Source organism: Thamnophis sirtalis, unplaced genomic scaffold (genome assembly GCF_051295495.1).
Source record: "Thamnophis sirtalis isolate CommonGarterSnake01/CBP01778 unplaced genomic scaffold, rThaSir2_p1.2 scaffold_1, whole genome shotgun sequence".
Taxonomy (NCBI): Eukaryota; Metazoa; Chordata; class Lepidosauria; order Squamata; family Natricidae; genus Thamnophis; species Thamnophis sirtalis.
Window position 1 is genome coordinate 164,448,111 of NW_028261381.1, and position 14,707 is coordinate 164,462,817.

Here is a 14,707-nt window from a genome sequence, read left to right on the forward strand (position 1 = left end):
CAAGACAAGGCTTTTATTGTGCGATTGTCCTGCCTTGTTCACAGAATTTTGCAGAAGATCCAGACAACTTTTCATTTGTAACCTACACATTTTCCTGCTGTTGGTGCCATCTTGCACCAGAAAAAAATCTGTTAAGGAGGGAAGAGATGAAATCACCTTGCCACAGGTTTTGATTTGCTAGCCACAATAGCTGTCTGCCTGGATGCAACTGTTGCCTAAAGCTTCCCCCCACCACCACCTTTTTATTTTTTCCCCAAATGCGATTTATATAAGTCTGGTGGATTGTGCATATGTCTGTGTGTAAACATTCAACTCAAAATCCTGATACTTTGGTCCCAAGCAATTCATAAAAAAATTAAACATTTTTGAAAAAGAGGAGGGACAAATGGGGGTGGGGGAAGAGAGAGTTCTGATTAATAGAGGGAGGAGTTAAGCTTGGAAGTAGGTTTGTGCAGTGTTTGGAAGAGGTGACTATGCATTTTCCAGCGAGGGGATGTATCAGGTTTAGGTGGACATCACTGTCTTTCTTTCTGGGCATTCTTCAATGTTTTCCTCTACATGTCCAAAAATGCCTTGGAAATCTTTCAATCTCCAGATGTCGGGGAGATCAAAGATCATAGGTGGAATACCTACATTACATGCAGAAGATCCCGTTCTTGATTTCTGCTTTTAACAGGATCCCATTGGAGATGGAGGGGAGGAATGAGCTGCCAATCAGGTGCAAAATAGTTAAGGGCAGAATGAAAAAAAATAATCTGCCTGATGTAAGGCACCTTTCTAGGAAGCCAAGATAGCTATCAGCTTGATCTAACTGGTTCAGAGCTGCCCAACCAGTGAGAGTTGATCCCGTATCAGATAGCAAACAAGGAATGAGAATAACGAGTTGTATTTCAGTGGCAGAGGAGCAAACTGGGATGGGGTGGGGGCAGATAAGCAAGGAACTGGCAAATGACACCAACTGATGGGCTGGGTGATCAGTTCAATCCATATATCTGTAAAAGTCATAGAAGCATATGGACAGAACTGGCCAAGCTGTTACGATTGATGCAGCTTTCAGAAAGAGAGCCCTTCTGCAGATGTGACAGATGTGAGGAGATTTAGGACAGTCATGATGATCATTTAACTTTTCCAAAAGTTGGGCCATCCTCAGCAATCCCATAAACAACTGCTCTCTTCAGAACATTGCTCCTTTGGACCTCATGCTCCCCCCACCCCATATATCTCCTCCCTTTAATGTTCAGCCTTTGTTTCTCTCCTGGAACCTCTCAAACCTTGAATTCTTTCCAAAATTACATACTGTAATCCCGCACCTACAAGGCCCTATTATCTTCGAACAAATACTGCACTGATACTCCACGTTCACATACCTCTCCCTCATTCCCTCTACATTCACAAGAATAAACCAGCTTAGTTTAGGTGTGTTATCTGAATAGACCCAGGAATTATGACACACTGGAAAAAGAGCCAGGGCCAAACCCATTGATCAAATGCTCCTTTCCTTGAGTAAAATAAAATTGCTTGAATTAGCACACATGCGCCATGCTGTTGTTACCAAGTGTGCAGAAAGGTTGCCTACAAAATTTCCCCTGGCTGAATTTTTCCACGTACCCATGCATTCTGAAATACCTGGTTTTATTTCCAGATTGGGCATTTACGACTGTCCATTTTTTCACTTCTAAGATACTTAACGTTCTTATTACAATTTTCAGTCTTGAAACTGTCCCCTGTTCTCCCATGCATTACTTTTGTACGTTCGTGTGTAAACAAACGCCACAAAAAGAAGTGAATCATGAGATAATCGTGACGGTAGCAAGAGTTCAGCGTGATGTTTTGCCAATGCTCACAGCCGATGTTCACGAACATCGATAAAACCTCACCCAGTATTGTGATGCAACCAAGATTTGAAGGTGGGGTAGAGTTTCAATGCATATACATTGCATGTACAAATAGTAACTCAAGGGTTTGAAATTTGTGCATGAGACAGGAGGGAAAAATGACACAATGGAACTGTAAGACTGTAGCAAAGTGCATGCTTCACTTCTGGAATTAAATCCAGAACTTCTTAATGGAAAGGAAGGAACTTCTTAAAGGGAAATGAAATGGAGAAAAAAGTCCTAAAATAACAGAACAGAAAAAAGGAAGCCATAGCCCTTCAGATGATGGACTACATTCCTAACATTATCTGATTGCTGGGCTTCCTTGAAGGCCACAGCAATAAAAGAGTTTCATGCTGATCCCAAGGTGGTGAAATGCCTAGCTGCCATTCTCTAGCTTTGCCTCAGTGAGCTGATAACTTGGTGCTAGAATTGCAGGGAAGATTCGGATGTTATTTCTTTAGCTCTGCTGAAATAGGGTGAAGACAAAGAAAGCTACCTTTCCCAGTATTACATATTTGTAACTTATCCTTATTTCCACTTGGCACAGGGATTTCGATTTTATTTAGAGTCGGCTGCTAGTTCAATCCCCAGCATTTTCAGTTCACAAATTAGGCAGCATGTAGTGGGAAATATTCTTCCACCACTGAGACCTCAGAGCAATGTTTCTCAGCCTTGGCAACTTATGATGGGTCGACTTCAACTCCCAGAATTCCCCAGCCAAGCAGGCTGACTGGGGAATTCTGGGAGTTGAAGTCCAGTCATTTTACTGATACTAAGATTGAAAAACATCTGCCTTAGATAGCAGCTGCCAATCCACGCTGGAAATACTGGGTTGGTTGACAAACACCTTGATTAAATGGAAGGCAGCTTCTGATGTTTATCAGACAAAAATGTGCCAGGAAAGAGGGGATGGCGGGAACTTATGCCAAAATGTAGTCAGCAGCATCTTTGATTTTTGTTAGAATCCTTTTCAGGGACAAACTCTTCGCTCTCTCACATCTCTCTGCTTCATGGGGGAATTTTGGCAATGCACATGTATTTGAGAAGGTGTGCGCGACGTGTGATCCTTGGCAGCGGGAGCAAACCTCCCAAATGAAAGAGGTGAGGAGCAGGAAGGGCCAGGGTGAAGGGGCAGAAGAAAGGACAGCTCTGAAAACTATGGCTTTGACATGGCTGTATAAAAGAGGGAAGGGACCAGGAAGAGAAGGGAAGGCAATTCTAGCAGACTGTGGAAAGGGAACAAGTGGGAGGGGGAAGTCAGGGGGAGGCAGATTGGTCTTAGCTGCTGCTGCCCTCCTCGGCTGAGCGCGTATCTGACTTCAATTTGACAAACTCCTTGGCCACCTCGTCATTGTTTCTCTGCGAGAGGATGCGCAGCACCGTGAGGCCCGTGTCATCCATGTGAATGCGCCGGCCCAGCGGCAGCCAGCAAGCACAGCTGCCCCGCTGCACGATGTCCTTCAGCTGCAGGATGGCGATGCCCACCGTTCGGTCTTCCCGTGCAAAGCAGTAGTCTTTAACGCAGACTTGCAGCTCGTAGCACTCTGGGCCTGTCTCAGTGCCGAGGGTGCTGGAGGTGGAGGAGGAGGAGAGGAAAAGCAGGAAACGATAAGGTTTCAATTTGCAACCGAAAATTCTTGCCTCCATCTTATGAAAAGGACATAGGTTGAAATCTATAGAGGCCACATTAGCTCAGGGTCCTCCTTGGCACACTATGCTGATCCATGTTTTGCTCTCATTTTCACAGCTAGTTTCCAAACTGTTACTCATAAATTATGACCAGAGGAAACTTTTCTCTGCCTGCCTCTCTGTGTCCTTCTCCCTTGCCGGGCTTTTCAGAATGGACACTTTTGATTCTTACAGGTATTGACTCAGTGATACCGTTGATGCAGATTGTTAGCTGATGAAATGTCTCAGATTGACTGTGATACACCACTAGGTACTTGATTCTCAATCTGTGCTGTATTTACAACCAGCACTTGGAATGCAACTTTCCACAGGATGGATGCAAGCTGCAATGTTGCCTCTTGCAATTTCATTTAGCAATAGCAGTAGCACTTATATACCGCTTCATAGTGCTTTTGCAGCCCTCTCTAAGAGGTTTATAGAATCAGCCTATTGGCCCCAACAATCTGGGTCCTCGTTTTACCCACCTCGGAAGGATGGAAGGCTGAGTCAACCTTGAGCCTGTTGAGATTCGATCTGCCAAACTGCTGGCAGCTGGTGATCAGCAGAAGTAGCCTGCAGTACTGCACTCTAACCACTGCGCCACCATGGCTCTTTTCCTATGGCACATGTGTCAGAGGTGGCACGCAGAGCCCTCTCTGTGATGACGCGTGCCATCATCCCCAGCTGCTCTTCTGGTTTCCAGCCAGCTGCTCTTTTCCATGCTCTCTTCCGGAGCATGGAAAATAGCCAAAAAACCAGGCGGTTTTTCATGCTGTTTTCCAGGCTGTTTTTCGTGCTGTTTTCAGGCTATTTTGGGGTGGTTTTGGCTTGTTTTTTGGGCCTGAAAAACTACCTGGAAAATGGCCCAAAAAACAGATATGCACATGCTGGCCAGCTGGTCTTCGGGTTTCTGGTGCTCCGGCACACGCACATGCAATGTGCCTGTACGGGCCTTCCAGTTTGGGCACCCAGTGCCAAAAAGGTTCGCCATCGCTGCCTTAGACCAAGGCTGCAAATGCATCTTCTTCACAAAGCCTAGAATTGTGCTCCCACCCTGCTACTTTCCTTTAGTGTACAGGTGCGTCTTTTCTGCTCAAAATGATGCATTTTCGTTTTACAACTGCACGTTCTGGAGAACCAGGTTGCGATGGTAGTTTCACATCAGCAGCTTGTGATTGCACCTGCCATATATAGAGATTAGCCCATAGCACATACAGGTAGTCCTCAAGTTACCTTTAGTGACCGTTCAAAGTTACAAGGGCCCTTTTAAAAAATGACTTACAACCAGTCCTCCCGCTTATTGTCATCTCAGCGTTCCCACGGTCATATGATCAAAATTCAGGCACTTAGCAAGGCAACTGCATGTATTTTACGGTGGTTGCAGCAGGGTCCTCGGGGCCTTGCAATAGCCGTTTGTGATATTCCCAGCCAGCTTCCAAAAAGCAAAGTCAATGGGTGGAAGCTGGATTTGCTGAACCACTGCATGTGTCACTTAATAATTACAGTAATTTGTTAACAAATGTGGCAAAAGTAGTAAAATCAGGCATGGCTCACTTATCAACCATGTTGCTTAACAATGGAAATTATGGTCGCAGTTGTGACTATAACAGATATTCAAGGAATATCTGTTTTTTTACAGTACACCTTTAGTAACAATAGCACTTAGACTTATATACTGCTTCACAGTGCTTTACAGCCCTCTCTAAGAGGTTTACAGAGTCAGCCTATTGCCCCCAACAATCTGGGTACTCGCTTTACCGACCTCTGAAGGATGGAAGGCTGAGTCAACCTTGAGCCTGGTGAGATTCGAACTGCCAAATTACAGGCAGCTGGCAGTCAGCAGAAGTAGCCTGCAGTACCGCACTCTAACCACTGCGCCACCACGACTCAATACTCCACATGACTATATAATGCTTCAATTTGAAGTAGAAGCCTTCCCAGTAGATATGTGATCTTGGGAAGGTGATGCAAGTGCTTTAATGAGACAATGACAACGCACCTCTTCAAATCCAATTCAAGGCATCGCACTGTCCTAATAGTCCACTTTGCTCTTTCCTAGCATCAGACCTACAGTCATTAATTGCAGGAGAATGCAATTACTTTACTGGATCATTCTCCCCCCCACCACCTTTTTTTTTAAAAATCAAGTTCCTTTTCTTGCCAATAGAATTCTCAGGCCAGGGCAAATTTTGCAGAGAAAAAAAACGGTGTTGCCTCTATTCAAGACAGGGAAATCAGAAACACTCACAACTGGATGCTCTCATTGTATTTGGGGGACCAGCTGTTGTTCTTGGACTTAGTAGCAAATTTCCTTTTCTTGTCACTGAGATGTGGCCCAATGATGTTGACTTCAATGAAAGGCCGGAAGATGCCCGATGTCTGCCACTTGAGATCATTGGCAGCCACCACTAAGACAGAAAAGAGAGAGAGGAGAAAGGACTGTGGCTTGACTTCACCTCAAAGGAAATCATGTGGCATTTATTAGAGCAGAAGAATAGGGAACTGGCAATCTGTAGTACTCTGGATTTTCTAAACTACAATTGGCTATGCGTCTAATACCTTGACATTTGTTAATTCAACTGTTTTTAGAGCGTTACATATTGCCTAAATCCTAAATAGTGCACACCACTTGCATTATTCAAAAAGCTTCATATATATCTATATATACATCTTTATGACAGCTCTATCTAATAAACCAATTGCTCTCATGCTCACTTAAGACATATATATATTTCTCCATTTGCCTTTGTTTTTTTCCATATCTACACAAAAAACGTTCCTAAAGACAAATGTGTGTTTTTGGATGCAGCCACAGGCAAAATAGAGATTGCAAGCACAAAGGGAGCAGAAGAACAAAATGGCTAGTCACACATCATCTTGACTCTGGATGGTATATATTTCTAAACCCCAGCCCCAAGTAGAAATGAGTCCTGCAGTATTAACCAATTGAATAATCTAGATTGCTAATGAATCAACACAGGACTGTAATATGCTGCCTTCCCTAATAACTAATAACAAATGCATACAGACTTGACAAACTGTGGTTCTATGTATTTCTAGTGTAGCTAAAAGTCATAGTTTATGGCGTCTTTTCCGACTTGCCATCATCTACTGTATATGTGAACATTTCAATATTTTCCATTTTTTAATCCACCCCAACCTGAAGACTCTGGGCAGTGGGGATAAAAGTAAAATGTCAGAATAATAATAAGCCAGCAGATGTGACTCCCAAAAATGAAAAGAAAGGTAGAATAAGATTTAGTGGCTTCCCAGAATGCATTGGGTCTAGAAGCCCCAGGTAGTGTGATTTTCTGCCACTTTGGGATATGCTGGTCTGGTGATCATCACTGACCTTTGACCGTTACTTTGTGTTCGCTGGTTCCAGGATGGGTGAAAAACTCGACATGGACAGAGACTTCTCCCACGGGGTCATCTACTCCAGAGCCTTCGTGGCAAAAGGAGGTGGGCAAGAGGTCCCAAAGTGGCCAGACAAGAAGAGAGCAGAGGAGATCACCATTAGTCTTTGTCAGACCAGGTGCCCTGTCCATCAATACCATGCAGAGATTCAGGGCTGCTGATTTCCTTGGACTGGTTCTCCTTTAGAGGCACTGCTGGCTTTGAGTCTCTTAACAATGAGCCCTTCCCTCTACTAGACTGGTTAAGGCTTCCCCTCTCACAATTTTTTTTTTTAAAAAATGCCACAATAATATCCCCAAATCTACCTTGTTGATCTATCTGTTTATTTCTTCCTAGCATTTTACTGCAAGTGTAGGGTCTTCTGTTTTTTTTTTTTCAGATCAACACAGTGATGATACTGAACATTAGCTATGGCAGAAATTGATCACCTGACTTATCACCCAAGCCTGATATTATAGGCTGAGAGAGCATGAGTAACTCAGTGTCATGACTGCTGCTTTCGTGATTAAGGTAATCTCTGGTTTCCATCCATCCATCCATCCATCCATCCATCCATCCATCCTCCCAACCTCCAGTCAGCCCACCAGCCAGCCTACCAACCAGTCAACCAACCAACCAACCAACCAACCAACCAACCAACCAACCAACCAACCAACCAACCAACCAACCAACCAACCAACCAACCTCGAGCATTAAGGACCCCATAGTTCAACTTTGAGCTACAAATATTCTTTTCTCTGTCTGTCTGTCTTCCTCCCTGCCTGAGTATCTATCTAATTTATCTCTCTCCCTCTCTTCTTCTATCTCTCCCCCAACTCCCCTCTCTCCATCATTATATACTATATTTGGCCGCAAATCTTAGAAGACTCTAAGTGGTTTGTTTCTGGGCCATGAACCAAACAACAGCATCAACCTTACTTTTCCATCAGTCTGCAGGACCTTCCCCTTTGCAGTTGTTCTACCCCCATCCCGCAGCTCCACCCTCCAGACCCAAGAAGCAGGAGATCAGTTCCTTGTTCAAACAGGCTTCCTCCACAAAGGAGTTTCACATGCAGCAAAGGCCAAAAGGGAAGGCAGGAAGGGTGGGTGGGAAGAGTCAGTCTGCACAGGTGCACAGGGCCAGCAGTCTGGTTAGATAGCGCGGGCAAGGTCTCAGTCCAAGATGGGAGCAGCAGTGTCAGAGGGGAGGGGAAAAGGGAGAACTGGTGGCAGCAGGGCAGCCACGGAATTGGGAAAAAGGGAGAACAGAGAGGGTTTCTGCAGGTTTCCCAGGGGTCAGACCCTCAGGAAAGGGGGCTAAGGCTGCGGATCTCAGAGCGAGGGAGAAACAAGATATTTCATCTCCCCTTCCATCAGGAAGTTCCTAACCATAACCAAAATGATTTGCTGTGTGTATGTGTGTGTGAGAACAGGAACACACAATCTGGTTTTAAGCTCAGCTCAAGAGTCAGAAAACTTATCCTATAAAGCTCATTGAGAACTGCAAGATAGGAGACAGGGCAATAATCCTGTGCTATGATTTGTCCTTAGATATGTAGAGATAAAGGGCTTCTGTGCATGGAGATTCTCTTTGCTAATGAATGTAGCTAATGTAGGCCTTAGCTTGCATGCTATGCACAGCTCTCACTATTCTTAAGTCTTCACCTATTTCAAGACTGCTGGCAGATATCTCGCCTTTGTCTTTTGTTCTCTGACTAAAGACTTTTAAGTGTTGGGAGTTTACTGTAGTAGGGTCACAGTTCTGACCCCCTCCTCTGTCCAGTAATGAATGCCGAGACAAGCTTAACTGGAATGTCACAGCACTTTATTAGCAAGAAACCAAAACCTCGGTGGCTGAAAGCCAAGCATAACAAACAGATAAGAACCTTGGCAGCAACTCAGACTTCGACAGATAATAGCTTCTCCAGCGTTAGGAATGACATTGAATCCTGCAAAACCAGGCTCCTCCCAGTCTCTCTTTAAATACTATCTTGAGAGGAGCCTAATTACAATCACCTGGGTCCAATTATCTTTGGTAACTGTGTAGCTGCTCTCTACATCGATCTGCCCCACGTTGCCGGGCATCCAGGAACAACTCCCTTGGCTCCTCCCCACTGCTCCAATGCATGACATCTGGATCACACTCCCTTGTCTCCTCCCCACTGATCCAAGGCTCAGGCGCCTCCTGGTGGCCAACCAGCCTCTCTGTGCCCTGCTCAGAGTTGGAACCCTGTCCAGGGTCCTCCACATCCTCCAGAGCCGACTCATAGGGCCCCTCGCTGTCGGAGTCTGGTGGCAGCTCCAACGGCTCCTGCTGGGCCACAACAGGTTACTATCCTTTTTTTTTTCATTTGTAACGTCCTTTTTTATTTGTAATGGTGCCTCTTTCATTAGCAATGCTCTTTTTGGCATTTGTAATTTTAGTTTGTATTGTGTTTATTTTATTGGACTTGACTACAGGTGTTGGCAGAATAGGGAGATTACTTTAAACCCGGTCCTTAAAGTTGGTCTAAATACATTTTGCACAATGATAGAAATCGTGAAAGGAAGACGAGGGGCAAAAAATAGTCAGTCTTTGGTAATTGCCTAGATCCGCAGCTTTTGCCCCCTGCATGCTTCAGATCTTTAAAAACCCATGCCTTTCGTTGCCAATAAAAGGTTTTAAAAAAACCGCATACATACAAACCACCACCACCCAATCCCAATTCCTATATCACATGCTCAGACTCACTGGATCCACAAGGCTTAAAACCAACAGGTCATTTCCATGTGCTAAAGGCAAGCAGGGGGATGGGCAAACTGGTGGAGCAAACCCCCATGGCATCAAATCAATGTCCCCTTCCTCACCCCACCCTCCTCCTCCTCCTCCCCCACCACCCGCGATGTGCTTGCAGACGGGTATCATTCTGATGCATTTGGTGCACTTGCAAAAAGAGGCTCAGCCTGAGGGTACCAGCACTTGGAACAGGGCTAGTTCAGAACATCCCTTGCTGGAAGAGAAAAGGAACATGGTTTTGGATTTGGCTGCAAGGCTGCCCCCCGCCCTCCATTTCTCTTCCAGACCTCCGCCGGGATGGCATCCTGTGCTTCTGATTAGCCTTAACCAGTGTGGTGGGATGAGGGGTGCATTTGAGGATGGGAAGGAGTGTCAGGACAATGGTATGACACGTACCCTTCTCAGGATAGGTTTCTTCACTAAGAGTAAATCTAATCCCTTTTCCACCATGGACTAGTAATGACAAAAGGAAGGAAGGGAGGGAGGGAGGGAGAGAGGGAGGGAGGGAGGAAGGAAGGAAGGAAGGAAGGAAGGAAATGATACAATATTGGAAGGAAAAGGAGAAGGAAGGAGATGATGGTGGTTGGAAGAACAAGGACAAAAATGCGCAGGAAACAAGAGAAGGTTGGAAGGGAGGAATGAAAATGGGCAGATGGTGGAGAGAAAAAGAAAAGAAAGATCTGCTTTAGAAGGCAGCTGGAGAAGCAAAAGGTAGGTTAGGGCAAATGCCAACTTGAACGCTAGAGAAGAAGGCAGAAAAAGGCTAAACCGGAGTTATTTAGTTATTGTACTAAATTCATTAGCCACTTCAATCTCCAAAGCAACTTTAGGCTAAACCAAATTTTCTGAACTTTGGCAATTTTAAGACTCCCCAGGCTGGCTGGAGAATTGTGGGAGTTGAAGTCCACAGGTCTTAAAGTTACCGAGGTTCAGAAATATTGGGCTGAACTAATGTCCAAGATGCTGAATCATGTGACAGCCCTATTAAAAAAAAACATATCTTTCGGAAGATGAGCCAAAGTTTCCCATTTCTCCCCTGAAGCAGCAGTCAGCAATCATCTTCTGCATAGGCCAGAGGCCATGCTGTCACCACTGCCACTATTATGGGGGGATGTACCATAGCACCAAGGCAGCTAATGAAGCCATTGCCAAAATGTTGGTCTGAGAGGTAATGAGAGTTGTCTCCTTCTCTCTCATAGACAGGGTGAATATATTTCTTTTTAGGACCATGGGCTGGATGATTTGGGGGTGGCAGGTCATATCCAGCACAAGGGCCGTAGGCAGCCATCTTCTGCCCTGAACGGATGTTTGCATTTCCTGCAGAAGCAAATCAGGTGCCTCCTAGCAGCACATGGAGCCTGAGGCCAGCAGTCCCTTGGCTGTCCAAAAGATTTAGGAATAGTTTCTGAAATAGCCTAATAAGTGGATATCAGAGGTGATATTTAGCCAGTTCGGACTGGTGTACCGGCAGCATAAATTTTGAGTAGTTCGGAGAACTGGCAAAATACCACCTCTGGTTGGCCACACCCTCCCACCCCCATCATTCCCTGCCCTATATTCCCTTGATTTTTAGCTCAGCTGATTCACATGGCAGAGGAGATTGCCACACCTCAGCCGAGCTAAACAACAGCTCAGCTCACCAGCGCTGACACCGACGGAAGTCTTTGAGTGTTGTGCATGTGCGCAGAGCGTGCATTAAGTGCATACGAAGTGCGTGTGCATACGCAAAAGGGTCCCTCATAGAACCGGTAGGAAAAGATTTGAATCCCACTGCTGGTGGATATGAATAGGCTTGCCTGCCCATTAGAATATACGGTGCAGAGTCTGCTTCAAAACAATAGCAGAAGCCTTCATGGGAAGCTCCTAAGCAAATCTATGAAGGTAACTCCCTTTCCTTAACGTTTTCTCATTCAGAAGAGTGAGAGGCACTCAGGTGGACTGCTTCGGGCTGTGGAGGCCCCATTTATAGCAATAGCAATAGCAGTAGACTTATATACCGCTTCATAGGCCTTTCAGGCCTCTCTAAGCGGTTTACAGAGAGTCAGCATATTGCCCCCAACAATCTGGGTCCTCATTTTACCCACCTCGGAAGGATGGAAGGCTGAGTCAACCCTGAGCCGGTGAGATTTGAACCGCTGACCTGCTGATCTAACAGTAGCCTGCAGTGCTGCATTTAACCACTGCGCCACCTAAAGAACCCAAGAAGGACTCTTGAAGATCAAAGGACCCCAAAGAGCATTATCTTTAGTCTCTTTGAAAAAGTTGGAAGCCTCAAGCAATTCCTATCCACCTACCCCCCCCTTTCCCCCACAGTTTCTTAGCAAGTGTGAACGGACCCCACTGGGCAGCTTACCCTGAGTGGACTGGGTCTGGACGAAGGTTTTGATGAGCAAGTCTGTGGCTTGTGTGTAGAGCGAGAGGGCGTAGCGCAGGGATTGCAGATCTGGGCTTTTCTCCAAAAAGGTTTTTTTAAGACCAACTCCTCCTGCATGGAAGTATTGCTGATGGGGACAAAAAGAGGGATGGGAAAAGCAGGAAATCCATTTTAAGTACCCACCCTGTACTTTCAAGACTCTCAACCACTGGTTATATTTGGACTGGAGACTGGGGGGGGGGGGATGCTTTTGAAAGTGGGGCTTCCATTTTCACAGTTCTCCTTTCATATGTCTGTAGTCATATTGGCTTGTTTAGTTAACAGATTTTTTTTATTATTTTTTCCCTTCTACAACACTTTACAGTCATTATATCAACATTGTTATGTCATCATACCTGTACATGTATATAATATTTCGCTTCTATATTTACATACCTTTATACACAGTTCTATATATATTTATATATATTGTTTTTTGGCTTAATTAATTTTATTCTTGTTTTGCAGCCATTTGTACCAATTGTTCCAAATTTCATAATATTCCGACTCTTCTTTATCTTTTAATTTCAGTGTTAATTTGTCCATCTCTGCACAATCCAAAGTTTTTTAAATCACTAATTCGCCCGAGGGGGTATTATTTTGTTTCCAGCATTGGGCAAATGTTATTCTAGCTGTTGTTAGCAGGTGTGTTAATATGTACTTAATTTTCTTTGTATATTTCCCTTTGATTATTCCCAGCAGAAAGATTTCGGGTTTGTATTTTATCTGTTCTCCTGTAATTTCTTGCACCCATTTCCAAATTTTTATCCAATATTTTTGTGTTTCCGGGCAGGTAGTCATATTGGCTTGTAATTGTGTCATTACAGGTAATCCTCGACATACAACCATTCATTTAGTGACCGTTCAAAGTTACAACAGCACCGAAAAAGTGATTTATGACCATTTATCACACTTACGACCATTGTGGCACCTCCATGGTCTCCTGATCAAAATTAGGATGGCAACTGGCATATATTTATGACAGTTTCAGTACCCCCGGGATCATGTTATCTTCTTTAACGAACTTCTGACAAGCAAAGTCAATGGCGAAGCCAGATTCACTTAACGACCGTGTTACTAACTTAAGAACTGCAGTGATTCACTTAACAACTATGGTTAAAAAAGTTGTAAAATGAAGCAAAACTCACAATAACTGTCTTCTTAAGCTACAGAAATGTTGGGCTCAATTGCAAGTTGTAAGTCGAGGACTATCTGTACTGAATCAGCACTTTCCTGGTTTGCATAAAGCACTATAGTATATAAATAAATAAAACTGGCTGGATTTAGACAATGCCCAGTGTTACCTACAAGTTAACCATAGTTAAATCTTATTTAGACCTGTGTAAATTTAACGGTAAGATCTTCAGTTCTTCTCTAGCCATGATACCAGTTTACCTCATTTCCATTCATTTCAATTATGGTCAACATCTATGAAAGGACTGGGTGTCACTGACATTATCCTACTTTATAGTCCCAGGACAGCAAAGATTGGATCCAAGGTGGTGGTTTCCTCAAGGCCATTCAAATAAGCAGCAGTTTGAATCCAGAACTTTCCAATGGTCTATATACTATACTAGCTGGATAGCTGTGCTTCGCTACCAAACTATGTGATCGGGCTTGATAAAGGCAACTGGCAGTTCGAACAGAGTTCTTTTCAGGTGGGGAAGGGGAGTAGAATGTCTAAACTCCCAGCCCGCAGGCCAGATGAATTCATGCGCTGGCAATGCCCATGTAAGGCAACTGGAGTTGGAACAGAGTTCCGTTCAGGTGGGGAGGGGGAGAAGAATGTCTAACTCTTTAGCATCGACGCATGTTAATATAATACTGTATAAGAAATAAATACTAATGATGTTCATTTCAAAACTGCCAGAATTTCCCAGCTTGTTCCCAAGCTTGAATAACCCTGATTTAGAATTTAGCTAGGATGAAGGGTGAGGAGAATGTAGAATTATTTACCTTGATGGTATCCAGAGCAAGTTCCACCACAGCACACTGTTTGGGCGTCAAACTCTTAGCTTCCTCACGTACCATGTGATCCTGGCAGGAAGAAATCATGATGTGTAATAACTCTCTGCACAAGATACCCATAACGTCTGTTTTCTATACATCTCTAACCATGAGCCACTCTATATATTCATTCTGAGGCTGCATTTGGAAACCTAGACCTTCAAGAAGGGCATTTGGGTGATTTGAATGGGAAAGGAAGAGTGATCAGGTTGTAAGGGGTCACAAACCTTAAAACAACATTTTGATCTACTGGTTTGTTTGACGTCATGCACTGCCTCACAGTCTGTAGTGTATAGACTGGTGTTTCTTAACCTTGGCAGTTTTAAGATGGGTGGATAGTTGGGTTCTTATCATTTCTATGATGTAATTGTCCCCTTTCAATATGCTAGTAGGACAGAAGCTGGTCTTCTGTCTGACCGATTCTGACTTTGCTAAGGAACAACGTAGGGCAGTGATGCCTAACCTTTTTGTTGTTGCGTGCGCATGTGTGTGTGCAATAGCGTAGCCGCACCCATAATTCAATGCACGTGTGACCCCCCCCCCGTGTGTGCACCACTCCCCATGCATGAC

At 44.4% G+C, this 14,707-nt stretch overlaps 1 protein-coding gene across 1 annotated transcript in view; it reads right to left on the reverse strand.

Moving 5' to 3' along the window:
* Positions 1–1,337: 1,337 nt before the first annotated feature.
* The window catches only part of UNC13A (unc-13 homolog A), a 167,104-nt gene continuing 153,734 nt past the window's right edge, over positions 1,338–14,707 (reverse strand). Inside the window, exons 39-44 of the mRNA XM_087702672.1 lie at positions 14,087–14,167; positions 12,071–12,218; positions 10,114–10,170; positions 6,898–6,990; positions 5,794–5,953; positions 1,338–3,447 (exon numbers count right to left, since the gene is read on the reverse strand). Of these exons, the coding sequence (XP_087558798.1) occupies positions 3,156–3,447; positions 5,794–5,953; positions 6,898–6,990; positions 10,114–10,170; positions 12,071–12,218; positions 14,087–14,167 (831 nt within the window). The 3' untranslated portion in view covers positions 1,338–3,155. The remainder of the gene's footprint in view (positions 3,448–5,793; positions 5,954–6,897; positions 6,991–10,113; positions 10,171–12,070; positions 12,219–14,086; positions 14,168–14,707) is intronic.